The 21997-nt window shown below is 40.9% G+C and overlaps 1 protein-coding gene across 4 annotated transcripts in view; it reads right to left on the bottom strand.

The window, feature by feature from the left end:
* RALGAPB (Ral GTPase activating protein non-catalytic subunit beta) overlaps positions 1–21997 on the bottom strand; it is a 63852-nt gene that overhangs the window by 5055 nt on the left and 36800 nt on the right. For all 4 annotated transcript variants that reach the window (XM_014260773.2, XM_014260774.2, XM_005532198.3 and 1 more), the window contains 13 exons: positions 20400–20582; positions 18205–18356; positions 16380–16567; positions 14122–14228; positions 12382–12534; positions 11555–11764; positions 10443–10601; positions 8367–8532; positions 5366–5488; positions 4511–4647; positions 3606–3714; positions 1149–1227; positions 584–732 (listed from right to left, as the gene is read on the bottom strand). In XM_014260773.2, the coding sequence (XP_014116248.1) occupies positions 584–732; positions 1149–1227; positions 3606–3714; positions 4511–4647; positions 5366–5488; positions 8367–8532; positions 10443–10601; positions 11555–11764; positions 12382–12534; positions 14122–14228; positions 16380–16567; positions 18205–18356; positions 20400–20582 (1915 nt within the window). The remainder of the gene's footprint in view (positions 1–583; positions 733–1148; positions 1228–3605; positions 3715–4510; positions 4648–5365; positions 5489–8366; positions 8533–10442; positions 10602–11554; positions 11765–12381; positions 12535–14121; positions 14229–16379; positions 16568–18204; positions 18357–20399; positions 20583–21997) is intronic.

Here is a 21997-nt window from a genome sequence, read left to right as displayed (position 1 = left end):
TCATTATTTCATTTTACTCTGTCCTGTGTACTGCTTTTGCCAGATGGGATTTCCAGTTACTGAAGCTAAATAGCACCAATATCAGAACAGGTCTATGAATCCATCCAGGAACAGAGAAAAAGGCAAAGGGAAATCAGGGAACCTGTTAACACATACCTGTATGGTATTTTTATTGAACACATAAGAAAATCCTCAGTTGCTATGGTTTTAATCCCTGTCTGTCTTCTAAACCAGAAGGAACACACAGCATGCCAGCAAAGTAACAAATTCCATAGCACCCTCTGGTGCACCTTGGTTCTCTGTGCTAAACACCAAGGTCACATTTTAGATCTCTTCTATTTACACAAGCCCTGTTCCTAGTTCCAGCGCTCTCTCCTGTTACCCTGGCAGCCTAGTGCTGCCCACCTGCTCCCTCTGCTGTTCCTGCTCCCATTGTTACTGCAAAATGCATGGCTTTCATTTGTTCAGCATTGTCTAACACTTTCTCCAAAGAAAGATTCCAGAGCGTGTACTTTGCAGATATATCATTATTTTTTAAAAAATAAAATATAAACATGAACATTCCTAAAACCTTTTAGCTTACCAAGAGCTCTCCTACTGACTATCATTCCATCCACCAGTGGGATAACCATGTTGAATTTCCCAGTTGCTCCTTGTAGTTTTATCCTGAATAAGCCAGTGTTTAAAGGATGGATGAAGATCACAGGAACTTCCTTCTCAGGAATGGTAGATCTTAAGGGAAAAACACAACTGTTGAATCACTTCTAAAACACTATTTCAACTAATCCACAGAAGAAAAATGACCCCTTTAAAAGAAAGTTTTAAAATGCCTCAGGGCTAAGGCAGCAGGATCCCGGGGCATGCTGTGGACCCTCAGAAGGGCTATGTCAGTCATGCTGTGCCTATGGAGCTCTGTTCCCACAGGACTGGAGAGCCCTGCAGCCAGGGTACAGCATGTTTGTAGCATTAGCCACCTCACAAGGGAGCCAGTCAGGAGGGAGACTCATCACAGACTCAGATAAAACTGGACATTTTTTGTTCTTTAATTTATATTTTATCTGCAGTGATATGAAAAGCTCTCACTTTTTCAACCAAAAAATAGTCCACTGAGACATCAATAAAAATAATGAAAATAAGAGCAGTCTTACCTCAGGGAAGTGCTACTATTGGCTGTGGTTTCCACACCAGTGCTAGTCTCAGATACCAGATCAGGGAGGGGGAAGTTTTCTGTTAAGAACAGGATACACCAAATAAAGGTTATCTACTATAGTTTTGGATTTTCTTTTCTTTCTTGTGTACAGGGAAAGATTATCATCAGTCAAAACCATGCACTCCTCAAGCATTTATACCACTGGTGTTCTTGCACATCTAGTGTCCTTGTTTAGCTTCCAGTTTCAGCATTCATGGAGGGTACACACACCTCAGCCATCTGCATTCAGCAGATGAGGTCCCAAACCCTCCATTCTCTCAACCCAAAGGTCAAATCCCTAGAGGAACCACAAAAGCAGGAAGGAGATGAACTACTTCAACCACAAAAAGAACTTTCAAATTATTATTCACAGCATCTTCACCCATCCACAAGTGATCAGCCTCCAGAATACTTACCGCTAGAAGCATTGAACAATGCCATCCACTCACACCATAGTTCCCTTGAGCCCTGATCCCACAAACAGGATATCCTTCCTCAAATCCAAGCTCTATGGATCTCCACCATCATCTACAACTCTGGTCCCATGTACTTGATAACAAAGACTGGATTATGAAGATGAATGAGGAAATAGTAAGAACTTGAATCCCTTAAGGGGATTTGGAACTTCCCAACACCTTGTTGAGGGGTTAGGAGATGTTGAGAATTACTCACAGAAGTACAGTTCAGGTAGCAGGACAGTGCTTTCCAGCAGAAGGAGCCTAAGGCCCAAACCCAGACGTTGCCAAAGCTGAGATGATAAGGGTGCACAACAGCTGGAGCAAGCAGAGGCAGAGCATGGTTAGCTCTCCCATGCTCTCATGGACACACTCTGAGATGGAGAAAGAGGAAGGGCAGCAGTTGGCACTGGGATGAAAACCTTGACTAAAAAGTGACAGCTTTTCACTGTCCAAACTCAAAGATGTACCAGAAGCATATGGCAAAAGCCAAGAACATAAGGAGCATATGGCAGAGCCTCTGGGCTAGGAGTCACTTCCAAGAGCTGCCCTCCCCTCCATCCAACTGCCAGGCTCACAAGCTCATTTCTTCAGCTTCAGGCACAGAACTCTGGGAAATTCCTGTGGCTGCTGAAAGGAACAGTCAAGCAGAAGCCTGCCTGTGTAGCACAGCTGTTGTCCCTGCAGTGAAGGGGCTTTAGCTGCCACCCAAGAAGGAAGTGGGTCAGGGACACCAGCTTGAAACATACTCTGGGCCAATTTCTGTACAAGGAATGATGATGCAGAACTTGCTGTCGCCTCCTGATCTCAGTAAGGCTCTGAAGGACATGCTGTGGACACGGTGGTCTTCCTGAGAATTTATATCTACACTTAACAGGAAGCCTCCTCTTGATTGTTGCTCCCATTCCCTTGGTTGCTTTACTCTGGAAGGAGCTAAGGCCTTGATTAAGGTCCACCCTGACAGACCGGGAATGAGGATTAGAAATCAAAGACAGAAGCAGCAGTTTCTGACTAGTCTTGCAGATACTGTTGGGCTAGGCCAGTGTACAGAGACTCTCGCATAGCACTGAGGGCAAGCCATGGCCTGGAACCAGCATGCAAGAAGCTCCTGGGGACAAAGAATTCCTCAATGCTGTTTCACCATGGCCATGCCACGGCTGTAACAGGATAAGCAAAGCTGGGTCTCTCCCAGAGCAGCAGCACTCTGAGGCAGAGAGGAAACACCAAACTAAGAAACAAAGTTGCATGAGGAGCAGGAGGTTGCCGGAGCAGCACAGCAGAGAGGGAGCAAAGAGCAGGCACCTGAGTGCAGAACAAATGAGCCCTCCCCTGAAGAGAGAACACGGGGTTCCAAAGGTGCCATCACACCAAGGAGGATGATGATCCCTCCACCACAGAAGCTGCAGGTGTTAGAAGCCATTTTTTTCAAGGAAGAAAACCAGATCCACTCCTAGAAGACAACAGCCGAGGAGGATTCAAAAGCAAGGGAACACACCCACTTTGGGTACTGAGCTTAAGAAAGTTCATGACAGCATTTCACAAGTACTGCCAGTGCTAAAGGAAACTTCAGACCTGCATATGTCACTAATTCATGTACACCCTATGGATCACAACTCAAATATTGAAGAACTGATTCAGAACCTTAGTGTTGTTACAGACAATAATAAGGACTTAGTTTGATTGTGAGGGTGGGGAGGCCCTGGCACAGGCTGCTCAGAGAAGCTGTGGCTGCCCCATCCCTGGAAGTGCTCAGGCTGGATGGGGCAACCTGGTTTAGTGGAAGGTGTCCCTGCACATGGAAGGAGGTTGGGACTACATGAGCTTTAAGGTCCCCTCCAATTCAAACTAGTGGTTCCATGATCTAGCATTTTATTAAAAAAAAAAAAAAAAAAAAGAACAGAGTTTTATCTCTGGTTCCTGCCCTGTTGTTACTTTAGTGAACAGTTAGGAGTTGTACATACCTATATCATCATAACGTTCCACCCAGACCACATACACTTTGGTTTCAGGTCCCATTGGTGGAATGGTTCGGCCCTGAGGGATCCTCTTGGATCTAGAAGTAGGACTCAGCTGTTTTGAACATAAGGGAAGAGTAGCATTTGCAAACATCATGAGCCCAATAATGCAGCCAAGAAGTACTTCCCTGCTGCTCCTAAGTCATTCATATCTCAGCCAGGTACAACTTCTACCAGCTATTGCACAGGGGCAGCTGTGCTGGAAGTACTCCCTGCAATCTGGGTCACCAACCTACTTTCATTCAATACAAATTAATATATATATATATATATGTATATTCACCCTTGGATCAGTTACATGTTTATCTTAATGTACTTGAAGACCTTAAATGAGTAACTAAATATACACTTGGAAGTGAATTCTAAAAAAGAAATCCATAGTAATAAGTCTTTTGCTTACAGATAGAACAGTTCATGGTTTTCTGCTTTGTTAGTGCACAAAAGCAACTTCTGGTATTTCAGACACAACTGACACACTGTTTTAAATTGGGTAGGTAGGAAAGGCGTTCATGTCTATCCATCCTCAATTTCCAAGCATGGATTTGAGGCTGAATTACTATGTAAATACTGCATATACTTTTTCCTGCATGCATTTCAAGATTTAAGGATGCACGGTATTACCACTTAGCATGTCTAAGTTTTATATTTAAGTAATGTAATCTTGCTATCTCCTACTGTAAATGCAAATTCTGGCATGACCAAAGCAGGTATCAAAGATTAATGACAAGGAACAAGTAGCTCTATATCCCAGGAAACCAAATCATATACTATCAAAAATCCTGAGCATTGCCAGCATGTTTCTTGAAAAGAAAAAAAAAAAGCATCACTTTTCAATGCAAGTTTTCCCTTACCCGCTGGGAAGGATTAAGATTGTCAGTATGATTGGGGAAGAGTTCAAGTGTCAGAGGCTGCTGCTTCAATATTCCTGGCAGCAGATCCATGTTGGAGTCACTTTCCTGGTCAGAGACACTGCTTTCCAGTGAATCAGCTGTAAGCCAGATTAAAAAAAGGAAGTTTTTGTTTATTCTTCCACCAAAAAACTTAAGCTGTCATCATATATTAGGTTTTGATACTAAAAAAATGTTATAAGGCTTTTGAATCTAGACATACATAGATGTATGGTCAATATAGTCCTCGTAAGCAGGAAGATGAGTTAGGAAACAACTGCCAGTTATTCCAGAAACAGCCTGCCAATAAAGCACTCCCTATGGACTTACACACATCCCAGCAACTTCCTACAGAATACAGTCTCCTCCTTCCTACGGCTACACCATATTTTATTCCAGGCAACTTTTAGCATGCCAAAGATGCCATGAAAGCTGTTGCTTCTCTGCTTAGCAGTGGAACCAACACTCCTCCATGTGCTGCAGGAGCACATCACTGACAGGAAAGGGAAAAACGAATAGGCATTACCAGTTATTGGTGAATCACATGTCCAACCTAAAGCACCCTAACAACAACAAAATTGCCATGCATGCCTGGACATCTACTGAGGCTCAGACTGAGAAAGACACAGAACAGAAGCCACATCAGGAACGAATCTGAAGATTAGAATACTGTAATTTAAACATCCATGCCTTTCTGACAAGGATATTGTTAAATACACTACTTAGTTAATTTATTTTAGGCTGTGGTTCTGAAAGAGTTCTCAAACAAAAAAAATGTTGATTTTATTTTTGTATAGAGCATGTACAGAGAGATCTTACTGAGGGATTCCACTGGTGATGGGACAACAAAGGCAATTTCTGTCAGGGCATCCGCATAATACAGCACCTTCTTCTGTCCATTGAAAATACTTGCCCCAACATCTTCTGAGATAATTAGATCATCTAAAATGGACAGAAAAGGAAAGTTTAGCCAGAAGAAGATGATCATCAGAGATGACCTTCAAATACAAAGTGCAATCAATGAGAAGAAACCATGTAAATCTCACTTTAAAATGAAAGGACTCAAATCTCATGGCTAACAACCTTTCTCAGATAAATGGTTTTACGATCTTGAAGGAAAAGGCATTTTGGGTTGGGAGTGGCTTCATTCTGAACACATTTCTGATGTACTGGATTGTTTAGTTCCTAGTACTCTAGTAAGCACACCTGCCACAAGAATACATCTACTATCTATTTCTGAGCATTCTGCCTAGCAATATCTTTCTGTTAGTCATTCCATTTCCAAAGGATCCTAATATTTATCTCTTCAGTCTGATACTATTCTAGAATTCAAGCTAGTTTCTATAGGCTCTCTTTGGTCTTTGCCAAGCAGAGTTAGAAAAATATCAATGTGGACATGATTTCTGAACCTGAGAGAATTTCAAGCTCTCAGGTGCTAATTGTTCCCAAGGGAAAAGCTTTAAGAACTGTCTTTCTCAAAGACTATTTGTGTAAATAAGGGATTGCTTTCCCAAAACAAGACACAGATATTCTGAGAGTGTTTTCTCTCTTGTCCCACCAATGGGAGGAGGGAGATGTTGTTCCTTCTACTAATCAGGATGACCTGATCAGAACAGCTTATATAAGGGTTCTAAAACCCCGCAATAAAGGCTTTTCTTCGCCTCATGAAAAGCTGCTGTATGTGTGATTTCTCGTAACCCTTGCAATACTTTGTGTCCTCTAGCAACAAATCAATGCAAGAAAGCTCCTCATTCTCAGTTTCCACTGTTTCCCTCACGACACTGAGGCCAATACAGGCCTTCAGAGAAGAGAAGTAACTTCCCTCCCCACTTTTCCTTCCCCATGTCACCTCCAGAAAGACTAGCAAAGACTTTAAAATGAATTATTTCTCTGATCCACTTTACAGAAGGGCTCCTGGGATAGCTGCCTTGGCAAAGCCACTGGAGCACTGAAATGCAGCATACTGACAGAAAAGTGGCCAGAGGCATATTGAAGACTCCAAGCTGTTCTTCAGCATCAGGAAAAGGTTCCCACATCTCCAGTGTACAGGCTCCCAAGGAGCAGCACCACAACTCACACCCAGCTCTTTAGGAACTTCTTTGATTTTAGGGGTGCTGCAGGGAAACATTCCCATGAAATTATTTTAACCACAACTCACTGGAAGCTATCTTAGACTCACAGAATAATTTAGACTGGAGATCATCGACTCCAATTGTTAACTCAGAACTGCCAAACTCACCACTAATCTATGTCCCCAAGTCCCACTTCCAAATCCCTCCAGGGATGGTGACTCTACCACTGTACTGGGTAGCCTGTGCTAGTGCCTGACCACCCCTTCCATAAAGAAATTTTCCCTAATTTCCAATTTAAACCTGCACTGAGGCCGTTTCCTCTCATCCTGTCATTCATTACCTGGGATATTGACCCTGACCTGGCTATAATGCTTTTCAGGGAGTTGTAGCGAGTGAGAAGGTCTCTCCTGAGCTTTCTTTTCTCCAGGCTGAGCCCTCCCAGCTCCCTCAGCTGCTCTTCACTGGACTTGTGCTCCAACCCGTTCACCATCAGAACCAGATTAGAAGTAATCTGGCCTTCCTCCCTTCCACTTCTGAATGCTTTTTCTGTTTCCTTCTTCCCTGAGCTGCTTGAATTAATTCAGCTATTTAGTGGTTTGTGTTTTCATTCTGAAAAGATTTGAGTTGAAAAGTCCACATCAAACCAGGTCCCTTGCTAATTGAGGGACCTGCCTTGTGCAGATGTTCTGACACAGCCACTGTACAGGAAGGTCAGAAGGCTCTGCCTCTAAGAAAGCACAACCTGACCCTGTCCTTAAAGCAAAATCAAATCCAGACTTGGCCATTCTGTAATCCATCCTGACTTGCTCAGAGAAAGCAATGCCTCTGTACTCTAACCTCTACCCCAACACTTCCAGCCTTCAGTGGATTGTACTTTTATTCCATAACTTAAGGGAGAAGCCTCCATCTAGCTGCAGATACAGGTGAAATGCACTTCTAGACACAGTAAATGGACAGCAGAGCAAGCGCTGCTTAAGCACCTGCAGTTGTAATGGTGTCATACCTGATGCCAACAACAGGTCAACGATGATGAACAAGCTGCACCAGCCTTACCACTGCCTTTGAGTGCCCCACCAGAGGCTGTGGCTCTGGAGATCACCCCAAACAAGTTTGGGCCTTAGAGCCAGTCCAGACACTACCACTTCCCAGGGTATCTGACCAAGTTGTCCAAGGCAGAATCTAACCCAGCCCCTGGCTTCCCATCCTGGGATAGCAGCTCACATTCCTGAGGATCATTTTGGGTGTCAGAATGGGGGGATGGTGGTTTATGACAAGCTCAGGGGAGGAGTTTCTTGCTCCAGTGAAAAAAAGCAGTCAATGAAGCAAGACATAGAGCCATGTGTGGGTTCCAACACCTCCAGGACCTATAAACAGCAGCTTGATTTAATATTTCATTTTAATCTACCCCCCCTGGTATTTCAAGCCTATTTGCCAATACACAGAACAATCTGCAACCAATTTCACCTGAATACTGTTTTAAAGACTCATCAAATCTTAAAAAACATGGCTCAGAGGTATTTTTTCTGCTGAGGCTGCTTTCTCCCAACAACATACAGACGTTTGTTTTGCTCACTTTGACTAAAAGCTTAATTCAACATTTACACATTTTTTTCTAGCAAACATAATTTATTAAAAAAACAAAACAACAAAAACCCAGTGTTCAGATAGGTACACAGGAGCAAGAAAATTGTCTTCTAAAGGAGCCTAAACATTTTAATTTACTAAAAAAGACATTTACTATGTCTTACCTTGTTCAGGTCCCTCCTCATCACTGCAGCTGTTGATTGACCAGCTTGTTGAGATGTGACCAGTCCACCCAGGGTGCTTCCCAACATCGACAGACCAACCAAGAGACAGCAAGAACTCCAGGAAGTGGGGCTGAACAATTCTGGAAGACTCCATGTTCTTCAGGATCTGAAACCACCAGCAGCACCATGTTGGTACAGAAGCAGGAAAGAGGTCTCTTCCTCCTCAGCTTTTTAATTAAATTTTTGTCACCGACATGTTTTTCCCCAAATATAGCTACAGAATAAGCCTGGAAGCCCAGACTTTCTACATGGACATTACTCCCTGCACCTCATCATCCTCCTATTCTGCTTGACCTTGTCCTGTTCAATCAACCCAACTTTCTGCCAGCATTTTCAAAGCCTGTAAAACAGTGAATTAAACGGCTGGAAATGGCAATTTTGAGACTCAAGCACTCATCAGAAAAACCAATAAGTACTCAGTGCAGAGCCTGCATTAGCACCAAAGGTAATACAAGGGTTTTCTAGACAGTTTTCACTCTTAGACTGAGTTAAAAATTGAGGAGAAAGGTATTTTCCTCATTACTCACCTGTACATGACAGTGATTTAAAGGGCAGGCCTCACAGCACATTAGATTATGAAACAGATTTTCCAAAACAGTTTTCAGCAACATCAAGTGTGCACTTTAATCACACTGTCCTGTTCATGTTACTTTAATTCTACTTCTGACAGAGATATGGGACATTTACACATGTTAAGGCAATTTTTACCTCATTATGACCAAGTGAGAGTTGAGCCCTTCACCAAACACCACACAAGGACGTGTGATTTGGGTACCAGAACGGAACAAACAATCCATTCATCCTTTCTGGGCCATGCAGGTATTTGTTTTGTGGTAGAAGCATCAATCATTTTGCCTTGTGCAGGGGCAGAACACTGGGACACAGGCCCCAACAAAGCAGAAATTGCAAGGATGGGTGCTGGAAGGAAAGCTTCCAGGCTGGAGGCTTTGTGTAGCCACATAGTCCTGACACTCCATCCTAATGCCTCATACAGTGTTCAGCAATGACTAGACACACTGCATTGAAATATCATTATTAATTCTCATTACTAAGCACATTGAAACCAAAGCTCTGCTTCAGAACAAGTCAGGGTAAGTGTGGGTTGGAAGACATAAGAGCTCCATAAGAGTGTATAAGCATTCTGCTAGCTCAGCAAGTGCACATCTCAGCTCAAAGGCAAACCTAGCATATCTTGCTTCATAGCTAACTTTGCAGATGAAAAGACTGCACTGGCTGCTCTGAGTGACAATTTGAACACTCACAGACAAATGATCCTGGTTTCAAGAATTGTGTCCCACACCAAAGCAGAAGGTGCTGCAGTGTTCTGTGCATTCACAGTGACATGAGGAGTTGGCACAATGATTTATTATGGAAACCACACTTCTAATCTTTACTATGAGAGTTATGAATGGAATAAGAAGGTAATAGAGAAACATCCTATCCTAATGAGCCCATTAACCCTCTTATCAAGTTTCTAGGTCACAAAGAAGTCACAACTTAGATTTACACAAATTAACCTGATTAACCCAATCGCCTTTGAATCTAAATATTATAGCACAAAGAGTTACAATGCAATAATACTTCCTTACTTGCAGAAACTTTTTCATTCCTTTAACACGTGTTTAACATTAGAATTAAACCAAACTACCTTGACACTGCTCATTGCTGGAACAAACTGCAACCTTCCCTGCAAGCTGAGCGTACAAAGCTGAAATGCCTTTCTGATCTGAATCTTTGAACTCTACAAATAAGGACAATAAGGACAGAACAGATAATAAAGATACTATTAATATTTTAATATATATCTTATCTATATTTAAAAATATATTAAATTTGTTACAATAATCCTAAGTGTGAGCAACATACTTCAACCTACATATGAAGAGTACAGAGTGACTTGTAGCTCACACTGGTTCTGACACTCCATTCTAATCACTAGCACTGATGCTTTATTCACTCGGAAATTACAAGAAACAAGACAATATCAACTAGTAGGCATTCTACACTTACACTTACCTCCTGGCTAGTTTTCTGGCCTGCCTTCATGTAGAAAATGAAAACAGTATCAAAAGGACGACAAGGTAACAAATCCAAGTAGCCAAGGTCATCAAAAAACCCAGGTAGAGCAGAGTCAAGTGCAATCAGGTGAGGAGGTAGACGACTGTTAGTAGGTTCCTGTCCAACAGACAGAGTTTAACAGCTTAAAAACCCATCTTTCTTAATTGAAAGGTCTTCATGGCTTCAATGGCAATCCATTAAAATATAAAAAGAATTTCCCTTCTCTAAGAGAAAAATTATACAGGGATTTCTGATGCAATAGAACATCTTGTCACTGTAAATGAGTAACAGCAAGCACAAGAGGTTGACAATTTCTTGCATTCTATTTCCATTAAATAAAAGTGGTACTTTGCCAGTGAGAGACATAATATTTTGCTCAAGAAGAGCACACAACAAAAACAGCAGATGCTTTCAGAATATCACAGCTATGCACACAGTTGCATGTGCAGTTTCAAATTAACTTAAATACCAGTAATATGCAATATACTCAGCACTCTCAGACAATATTTTTGCAAATGCTCTATAGCCTACTTTTCCTGACAGCTTTCTGGAAGGAAAAGCAACAAATACAAGGGATAATCTTCAGGTAAGAGGCAAAATTTCAAATTAAGAATATGGATCACCTCTAAAAATAAGTATTTTAATTTAAAAAAGAAGCCTCTACATCTATTATGTACCAAGTGTTTATGTGTGATTAAACCACCTCAGCACAACCACCTCTGAAGCAAAACTTTTGTGTCAGTTATACTTCAGAGAGTCTTCAAGTACCACCCCAAAACCTAACTCAAATTGCGGAATGATTTTAAGTGTGAATATTTGAGTGTGATGGCTTGTGCTCTCACTGAAAACAAAGACACAGAGCATGTTCAGCTTGAGGCTCAGCCTTTCACAGCCCTGCTCTTAATCCTGGAATACTGGAATCTATCACTTGATTTGATTAGACTGCAGCTGAAAAGTAGTTGGAACTACATAGATGATCTTCCACTAACAAAACTTATTTGTCCTCTTCTGTCAAGCCAGACCACATGGGAACTGGAGGAACCAGACAACACCAAGAGGTATCAGATCACCTTCAATGCTTCTAACGAGAGGAAGCCGAAGTGAGAGAGGAACAGACGTGCTGTCTGGAACTCCTGTGCTGGTGGCGGGGGCTTACACTCCGTGATGGGATCAGGAAAGCTCTTCTTCTGCCACTCCTCTTCACTTCTCTGATCTATGGAAGTCTCAAAGACAATCTGCTGAGCCATGCCATTCCTCAGCTTCTCATGGCGCTCTTCAAGCTGGAAAACATTGTGTGAACTGCTGATGTCACCGAATTTACAAAGATCCACTAAGAAAACGGTTCCATCACTTAGAAAAGCTCTGCAGCAGCTGCTGCAGTCCACCACCAGAATGGTTACTAAAACACTTTCAAAAAGACTTTGCAACATTGTAAACTGAGCACCTAAACACCCTGTTGGGACAGGAGAGCTCTGTGAATATCTAGTATCAGCTATGGCTTCTATTCAAGAGAACAGAAACTAAAACAAATTAGATCCTGTCAAACTTTAAAATATTTGAGACATGCACTCTCTTCTTCCTCCAGGAAGGTCCCAAAAAAGACCCTTCCATTTCCCCAGAAGAAGCAACAAAGTGCAAGTCATTGCTTCCTACAATAACAGAGTATTAGGATCAGTAATAAAACATGTTCAGCAGTGTCTCCCAAATAATACATCCAAAGCATTGTCATCTTCCTGGAGAAGTGCACAGTTTTAACTAATTTGCAGTGGTTATTATTCCATTAATATCAAACTGGACAAGCCAAAGAGTAAAAATATTTACAGTAAGACATAAGTGCATGACTCACAAACAGACAAAAAAACCCAAGAACAAAATCAAGTCAGAGACAGTTACTTACTTCCTGATTCACGATTTCATGTAAATCTGGAATGCTCAAGTCAGCTTTCACAAATGGAATCTTGTCCACTTCTTCAGGAAAAGGGCGGTGTTTAACACTGTATTTCAACCCAACATCATTTTTAGGAGCTGGTCGAGGTTCTGGTACAAATGTCTGAAAAAAAAGAGGTTGCTTTACATTCATGGTATTACATCACTAGACAATATTAGAACAGATGAAAAACATTTCCTCTCCCCTCGCTGCCAGAACTACACTAATCTATTAGTGAGCAGCATCATTAGAAAAATTCAGTACTTTAAACTAAAAGACCTGTATTAAAAATGTGACTGTAAATTTTAAAAAGACAGAACTGTCCATTTGAAATCTATGAACCCTTCTAAGCATCTAGCCTGTAAACAGTTGCAAACCCCACAAAAATGGCAGACTTACATGGCAACATCTTAATTTCAGCCCATTCTAACTGTATTCAGACAAAGTTGGCAAGTATTTGAGAAACTCCATTTCAATCCTCCTGACTGTGACAATCACAGAATAAGCCAAAGAGAGCAGCAATGCTGTGGGTCAGGAGATGCACTGCCAGAATAGCCAAAGGTCTTGTATCACAGATCATGATGCAATTTTGACATTGCTACTACACTACATCATGTTCTATACTGTCATTATGTAATTCCAAACTTCCAAGTTACCCAGGAAAGCAACAAATTATCTAGGTGCAGGTTTAGAGGTGCATCAGCTCCAAGCAAGCAAGATCATTCATTGCATCTTCAGTGTTGTCTTCTAAGTTTACTACTGATTACATTTCAAAAGGGCAAAACCATTAACAATAATGTTTTAGAATGCCTCCAAGTTGGAAAATTTCCTTAAAACTGGTAAGTCAGCAGTCAGATCATGGCTTGTCCTTTAGTGCAGGAAGTAGCACACCTGGACTGAGAGTATTGAGCCAAGAGTTTCAGCTCCACAGATAGCAGAGCTCCAAACACATCCTGGATTGTCTTCCCAAAGGCTGCTTTGCAGAGACTACACTCATCTAAATGAACATACCAGCTGAGACTGACAAGCCCTCATTGCAGTTACATTACCGCCTTTCTTTTATTGAGGGTCATGGGAAGACTTAAAAGATTTGGAGAAATTCACAGACAGACATTTCCATGACAAGAGTATATGCTCCATCAGCCAACTGCAGTAAGAAATTTTTTCTGTAAAGCAAGACTGAGGTATTTCTCCTCCACCATTCCCCTCCAGAGCTGTTCCAGAGTTCCAGCTAGATAATTTTTTTCAGAGGGTTTACAGCCATCTTTGCAACATCAGGTTTTGTAGCTTGAAGACCTGTTCTCTCTGCAGCACCACATTCTACACCTCCAGACTTCACTCCCTCTGCAAGGGCTTTGCCTAATACCTGAAAACTAGCACCAACACTCCTGCATATACACTAAATACACTGTGCCTTACCCCATCACTTCAGAAAATGCTTTCAGAAAAAAAGGAAAAAAAAAAAAGAGAATGCCCCCTCCCTTAAGCAAGTCTGCAAGTCAAAAAAGCAACAGCATTTTCACAGCCTGTAGTTAATATTAAACACAAGTGGTAAGGAGTCACCAGAGATATTGCACATTACCTACAGCTAAAGGCCCCATGGCTCAGCTTTAAATGTATAATCACCAGCTTTGGGGGCTGTCTCACATTAGTGGAATTTCTGCCGAACATCTCTAAGTTAAAGATTTCTTTACGGGCTTTGATAGAGACCTTTTGATTTGCTTTAGCTCCTCTTGGTAAAAGACAGAGCTGCTGGGCCCACGCAAATCTTCCAGATGTCCCACGGATCAAAACCGTGACAGAGGGGAAAGAGTCATCTGCAAAGCACATGGGTTAAGAGAATAAGACATCATCATATACTACAAACAGTTTACTGTGTAATCATTCAACAAGAAGAAAACGCAGGCATGACAGCAGAAGTTTTTCTTTCATGGTTAACTCCTCCCTAACTCTGAAGAAAACTGGTAGAGAAGCAAACAAATATCTCTGCAGCAGCAAAGTACTAGTCTACTTTGTCATTTCAATACTTGCCAGCTCAGTTTCATCATTAAAAGCAACTTTTATCCAAATTCATGCAGATCATCATTTGCCTCCAACATACCTCTGAGGAAATCAATTAAGATTGTCCAGTCACTGCCTGTTTAGGTAAGACAATGACCATATGGAGACACCAATTCCATGATTCTTCCATGACCTTCTGCAAAAGTTCCTCACAAACAGTAGCAGTAAGAACAGTGGAAGGACAAAAGCTACAAAGTCGAACATGGTCAAACAAAGAAGATTCTGACTCTGCAACATGGAAAATTTTTCCCCACAAGAGACACAGAGCTAAGTGGTCCTCTCAGGTTAGCAAGACTCACTTGGGCAACACCAGATTGTGTTATCCTGGTCCAAATCCAGTGCTGGCCTTTTATACAGCAGGAGGTCAGACCATAGAGACCTGAGGCACATTTCTACTGGCACAATGATGATTTTAACATTTCAGGGATTTCAGTCTTCCATCAAGACTGAAAAGGCTACTGATATTAGTCACTTTAGATGAGATCATCATACTTGATCATAAGCTTTTCTTCTTAAAGGCATTTGCATTTATCTTTTGTGCACATAAACCACACACTGGCACCATCAGGTAACTAACAGAAGTCTATTCCCTCCCCAGTATTCCCTGGAAGTTGAGGTTGCAGCACAGCCTATGCACACTCTGTACATAAGCACACACACACACACAGAGAACCCAAACTAGCTCATCAGTCTTCCATGATTTTCTATGATCTACGTCAGAACTGGCCTGATGTACTTGTGTATTATTACAATTAATCTTGTAATTCAAACTGGATTTGTAAGCAAGTTATACACAGCAAGAAAAGATAATCTGATTTGTGATTCCAACAGCTTTGCAGGATTCCCACAGTAACACATTTAGCCGAGGCAGAGTGAGGATGAGGAGTGCTTAGCCATTGTAGCATGCTCTAATCCACTCTAGTCAGGGATACACTTGCTCACAGACTGAGGGTGGACATGTGGCAATGGCTCCCAGCATTGTCACTTCCTGCAAGATCTATTCAGTGATTCTCAACACAGTCAGAGCACTCTAGACCATAATGCAACTTCTCAGCACCAGTTCATGCAGTTCTGTGCAATCTCTGCTTTCAAGACTAGTTTCTAGTCCCCATCCTATATACAGATGAGGAAAATACCCTGGGGACAGTACATCAGCTGTAACATAAGTTAGTATTTAACTGAGGTAGCATGTTAAAGAATTTTCATCTATTCTACTGGGTAACACTATAACACACGAAGACTTAGAGAGGATCAGTTATTCTGTTCAAAGTATCATTTAATATCAGATTTTTGCAATGTAAGTTCCTGAAGGTCAAAGTCTATGAGGCTGAAATGAGTTAAATTCAGTTGTGAAAGCCAACACCCTGTGACAAGTCTCCTTTACAGGAGGTGTCATTGACAGAACAGGATCAGACATGGGAAAGTTATAACAGATCCTAAGCAACTAAAACCACCTGAGCTGAAAGCACCCACAGAAATATGTTTTAAGAGAGGAAGCCTAAAGCAAGCAGCAGCGATGGTGCAAGCATAAAGGAGACACACTAACTATATGTTAATCCCTTGTCCCAATCAAGTCTCCTATACTCTTTACATTTTTATTCTTGTATGAACAAGGATGTTTCAAAATGTATTGTTATTGCTTTTGTCCCTCACCCATTATTTCAATGGCAGCCAGCAGCAAGTATATGACCTAACTGGTTGAAAGAGTTGGACAATTGCATGAACAGTTTGGGTAGACTTGTGCTTATTTGATTATTAGTGGCATTTAAGTTACTCCCACTGCTTTGCCCCAGAGCAGCTCTCTGTTCTGTGTGCCCACCCACAGACAGGAAAGCCCCTGAAATGTGAGAGAGACACTTGATGAAGTACCTTTATTTTGCAGCTCTATACAGAAAATCTGAACTTACTCTGTTCATTCCCTAGAGGCTGCTCCAACATGGCCAGGATGACACTGTTATCCAAAACAAAGTAACGGAAGCTGTGTTTATTTATGGTAGGGAGACGGGAATATTTAATTAACGTGGTTTCATTCACCAAGCTGCAAGGAGAAGCAGGACCACTGGGAGAAGGAAATGCTCCAAGTAACTGCATAATACTGCAAGTGAGAAAAAAGTTGAGAGTTATGACAGATTAAGTGAACTGTTCCATCCAAGCACAAACTTTCACTCATACCCTTCATCTGTATCATGACCTAGCAGTTATGTTATCATGGCTCCCGCCCATCAGGTTAAGATAACCAGTACCTTCAGAAAAACATGCATAAAAACCTACAAAGAAGGGTACTCTGCCTATAGAAAAAGCTTCTTTATAACATGGGTTATAAAGATATTAAGACACGCTTTAAAGCACGAAAATCTGTACCCTTTCATAGCTTTATGGTAATTTTAAAAAATTATTTCTCCAGTTATCCATACTTTAGCCCTTTCATATCAACAAGCAGGACAGACATGGCAATACACTAGTTACAATTGCCTTTGCTTTCTTCAAGTACAGATTACAGTAACCTAAAACCCTTTAAGGGGTTGGGACCCTAAAAGGTCCAGGATCACATAAGCACAACTATCTCAGATGGTAATCTTCCCTGGAAGAAAGCCTCCAGGTGGGGTCAACACTGCCTACCTCCTTGGTGCCACAGCCTTAGGAAGCCCCTAGAAGCATTGTTTTAAATAATTTGAATTTGTACAGGATCTCACTAACACTATTAGAAATTTAGAATTTTTATGACAGGAACCAGTAATGAGAGATGTCCAGTGTCAGACTGAAGTACACATGATCTAAGTCAGGACTTTACCCTTAACACCAACACCTAGAGCAAAAGTAAGTCTATTGAGTGCCCTTCCCCATACACTTTTCCACTCTACTGTGAAAACAGTTCCATCTCTCTAAATAAAAGAAACACTTTCAGGCAACAATATGGATTTGTCCATAAGTTCCAATGAGTAGTTGCTTTTTCTTGGAAATTACGCAGTTGTTTTTCCTAACAGTAACATTTATAACAGTTGGATTCCAAAGCAGAGTAAAAAAGAAAGCAGCAATTGCTTTTTGCAAAACATATTTATCCTTCCCATCCTCAGTCTGTCCTGTCTACCACCATGCTGTTCAGCCCATAACACAATGCTTTCCAACTTCTCTGGAGCAAATCCCAGTTTTCCTCTCTGTGCTTCCCTTCCCCAACCCACATATTATCTGTTACTGCACTTCCAGCAGAACCTCTCAAATATATTAATCAAGCCCAACACTGTGGGCAGGAAGCCATCCCATCCTGCTGCAGCATACATGTGGCTGCATGTGCCATTCCCTGCTGTCACACAGTGTCTGTCAGTTTTCTAACCAGAGTGGGGATAGCATATGTTGTCAGGCTGAGGAGAAGAAGAAATGGGAAGATGGGATCACTGGGATAGTGAAAGAGAGAGGGAATTACTGTCTGCAGAAAGGCCTAGCCAGGAACAGAACACCAGGGCTGGAGGAGGGTCTGGGTTTTGCTGTACAAGGAAGAGAGGAAGCAGGAGGGTAAAACAGTGACCAGAGTGATCTATTTTCTGTTAACATCTTCGAGGGGCAGGGGAGATTTAAGACAGAGCACAGCCCTGCTGAAAGGGCAAATAGAAGGAACTTCTGCCTGACTTCTCAAACACTCTTTTTACATCAGAGATCACCAGCTTCCAACTCCTTATTAAACACTCTCAGACAAGACAATACTGAGCATTAAAGATGCTCTGACAAATTACATACCATGTTAGTGTAGCTTCAGCAGCATCCTTCACTCGCATGGATGCAGGGTTTGGCTCCTTATCTCCTTTGTACTTGACCTCCTGTTCACTGTTTTTGGATTTACTCCCTGAAATGCCCAGTTCCACAATTTCCAGTACTTCTTTTAAACAATCCTAAAACACAAGAACCACCTTGAAGCAGAAGCACTTGGATAAACATATCCAAAACCTCAGGGAAACAGTGATATTAAGTAAAAAAAAACACTGCTGGTAATATGAGCTCACTATTTAAAGGCAGAAGATTACTCCAACACTTAAAATAAGATCCTATTTGCTATAGAACTGGTATTTTTTTCTGCTTATACATGTGTACTTCTATTATCTACTTATATTCTAATGGTAAAAAGTGCTCTGAATCAATAAAAACACACAATATACTTTATTGCATACGTACCAAATTGTCAAGAGGACTATTATGAATGCAACTGAAAAATGTAAACATACTTAAAGAGATAACTGCATTTATGGGACTCTTTGAAGAAGTTTTAAGTTCTAAGCACATTAAGAATTAACTCATCTGGAAAACGGCAAGAAATCCTTTTCCAAATTTTTCAATTGCCAACATCTTTCATTAGGAAAATACACCACAGTATTTAATTCACCAAGAAAAAAAAAGAACATTCTAAAAGTACATTGTAAAATCTATTACAGGAGAGGCCAACACTCAGTAGAACTGTAGATATGACACACCAGAACCCATTGAAAATATTCAGATTGCTAAAACAAAAGTTCAGATCTCATGGTTTGTGCTACAGAATAACAGACTTCTCCAGAATAAATAAGTGATTAAAACTGAACATGCTTGGTCAGGTTGTGCAACCAGAAACTAGACAGCATTCTATGTCTTGGCCTTTGTCCTTCCTTATATTTGTTGTTGATACAGAATAAAAGGTAAAGAGAAAAACCAAAGTTTTCTAACAGAGCCAAATTAACCAGCACTGAGCTGAAAAGACTGGCCACAAAGAATTGCAGCAAGAGTTTACAGAGCAGAAATACAACAGGTGAATTTTAAAGCAAATGTAAGAGGAAACACCTGGAAAGCTGCTTTTTTAATACTTGCAAATGCAGGCAAAGGTTCTCATCTGACTATGGTGACTCATAATAATGAATAAGCTACTCAGTGTCCAGTACATAATGCACACAGTATGTAACACTATCTCCTTATAGTGGTAATTGAAATTAAAGAAGACCATAATGAAATGGAATAAAGCATTATGCAACTGACTAAACACAATCTGTGCCACATCCAGGGAACCTATCCTATCAGTCACCTACTGCCATGCCAGTACTCGAAAGCACATGCAGAAAGAATCTTTATTTAAACTTCTGCTTGTGGGTTTTCAGTCTTTTCTTAAAATATATATATAAATACACATATATACATAAATATTTAATTTATTAACTTATATAATATATATTATTTTATTAATTTAATATATATTTATATATACAGAATAAACAAGCTATAAATATATGTAATGTTCTATCTAAAAAGATAGCAAAATATTATGTAATACATACATACGTATTATCTATAAAAACTCAGAAAGATTACTAAGTTGACTCTGAAAGAGACTAACAATGAAAATGGGAATTCAATTTTTTCATTTTTTCTTAAGCAGCAGAGCAGAAGGCAAATGAAAACATGTCTCTCATTTCCTGTTCTTCTCAAGCTTCCCAAGTAAATTCCACCTTATACTGAACGGTGTTTTGCTCAGTTTCTAGAAAATTGGTGAAACAAACTCTTATTATCGAAATATTTGTATCAAAGGAATTCTGCTAAGCCTAGAAACTGCTTTAGTCAGGTAAGACTTGAGAAAGGAGGAAAGCCATTGCTATCTACAGCAGATAGCCATGGCTTAACCCCATTCACTTCTATATTTCTCTTTTGGTTTTGTTTTTTTTTTCCCAGTTCTGCAGAGCGAGAAGAAAGACTGAGACATTCCTATAACTATAAAGGTAATTTTAAAGCAAAAAACTGCATTGGTGAATAAAGATCAGGGATTAAAGTTCAGAAGCATTTTGCACAGAACCTATTTTTGAAATTAAGAAAGCTAAGCAAACCACACTATTTTAAAGTATCAAGAACAGATACAGGTTGGGCACAAAAAACACTTTAGATGCAGCATTCAAAATCTATCCACTGGAGACTCTGACCTTCTCATCCAGCATGTCAGGGTGCTCTGTGAGCCAAACACAGAGGCACTGGAAAGCTGCCACGATCATGGAGTGCAGGTCCCGGGAGTGCAGCGGGGCCGGGCGGCTGCACTGGTAGACAATGTAGCTGCACACAGAGCTGATCGCGCGCTTACGATCCGAGGGATCGACCACCACCTTCACCTGCATCAACAAGGGCGACAGGGTGAGAATTCCTCCACAAAAATCTTTGAGAAAAAAAACAGTTTTTGAAAACATTTCTAAATGTAATTTTAAGAAACAGCAATAAACAGTTGAGCTCTTTTTTTTGTGATTACAGTTTAAAACTGCAGGTAAAATTATTTAACAGTGATAGACATGGAAACTAAAAATAAGGAAATGCTGCACTGAGGTGTGACCAAATTGCATGCCTTGATTTCAAAGAGCAGGAGTGGTACCAGTGTGGCTTGGTAAGAAATCAAATGTAAGCTGAACTTGAAGTATTTTTTTTTTTTCCACAAATGTCTCTTCTTCAGCTCTAGTAACCCATTTTGTATCTCCAAGAACCCACTCACTGCCAAATCTCCCTTCCATAGGGCTTCACTCTGCTCAAGTAACTTTCCCCTAGACATACTCTCAGCACATTAACTTTCACCGCTGGTAAAAGGAACTAAAAAGCCATCCTTGGACAAGCAGACTGACAGAAAATGCACAAGCTCTTCCCCCAAACTCACTGCAAACACCCCTCTCTGCTTCTTTCCCAGCTCAGGGCTGCAGAGAGCAAGGCTCCAGGCAAGAAGGTCAGGAAACAGCATAATGAGCCATGAGTATTTGAATTGTAAGGCTAAAGAACTGAATTTCTCTTCTCTCTTACTCACAGCTTGTTACCCAGCACAGGAACAGATAGATTTTTCTATTCTGTAGCATGTCACCATGCTTATCCAAGCAGGAAGGTGGATGGACTTGCTGGTGCCAGCATTGAAACCTGGCAGCTATACTCCACAAATGGCAGTGACAATTCAGAGCCCCAAGATTTATCTAGAACATTCTTCAGAAGCTCAAGATCTACAGCAAAGAGAGTCCCCTCAAGATGAGCTTATGAAAGCCAGGTTTGTGAACCAGCAGTCCCATGGGAAACAAGATTTTTGACTTTTCTAAGTCCCACTAATAACTTGGTGCTGAACAGACACAAGACAGGGCAGACCCTACTTGAGAATGGCAGTAACATGTCCCAAAAGCCTAAGACACAAGCAGAACAAGTCCCCACAGTATTTCTGCAGCAAGAAGTAATCTCTTTTTAACCACTTTGTTGTAAAGGAGAAAGATATTCTAGGGCAAAAATTACTTCGGTTGCATGAGAATTATATAAAGACTACAATATTTAACATTAACCTGGGGATGCATTTGAAAAGATACTTTATTTTCACATTCCCATGACCCTGCAAGAAAAAAAAAAAAAAAAATCAAACCAAGAAGACCCTGGTTTAATGTGATGGATTGGAATTTAAGAAAAAGGGAGGAACACCCAAAGAAGTTAAGGCTTGAGACCTGGCCAATAGCTGGCCATTTCTGAGAACTGACAGAATTGATCACCATTGAAAAGTAAGATCACCTTTAAA

This window comes from Pseudopodoces humilis, chromosome 19, assembly GCF_049639895.1.
Source record: "Pseudopodoces humilis isolate 2021_Gansu_Grassland_sample_001 chromosome 19, ASM4963989v1, whole genome shotgun sequence".
Taxonomy (NCBI): domain Eukaryota; kingdom Metazoa; phylum Chordata; class Aves; order Passeriformes; family Paridae; genus Pseudopodoces; species Pseudopodoces humilis.
This window is presented reverse-complemented; position numbering and strand designations above follow the sequence as displayed.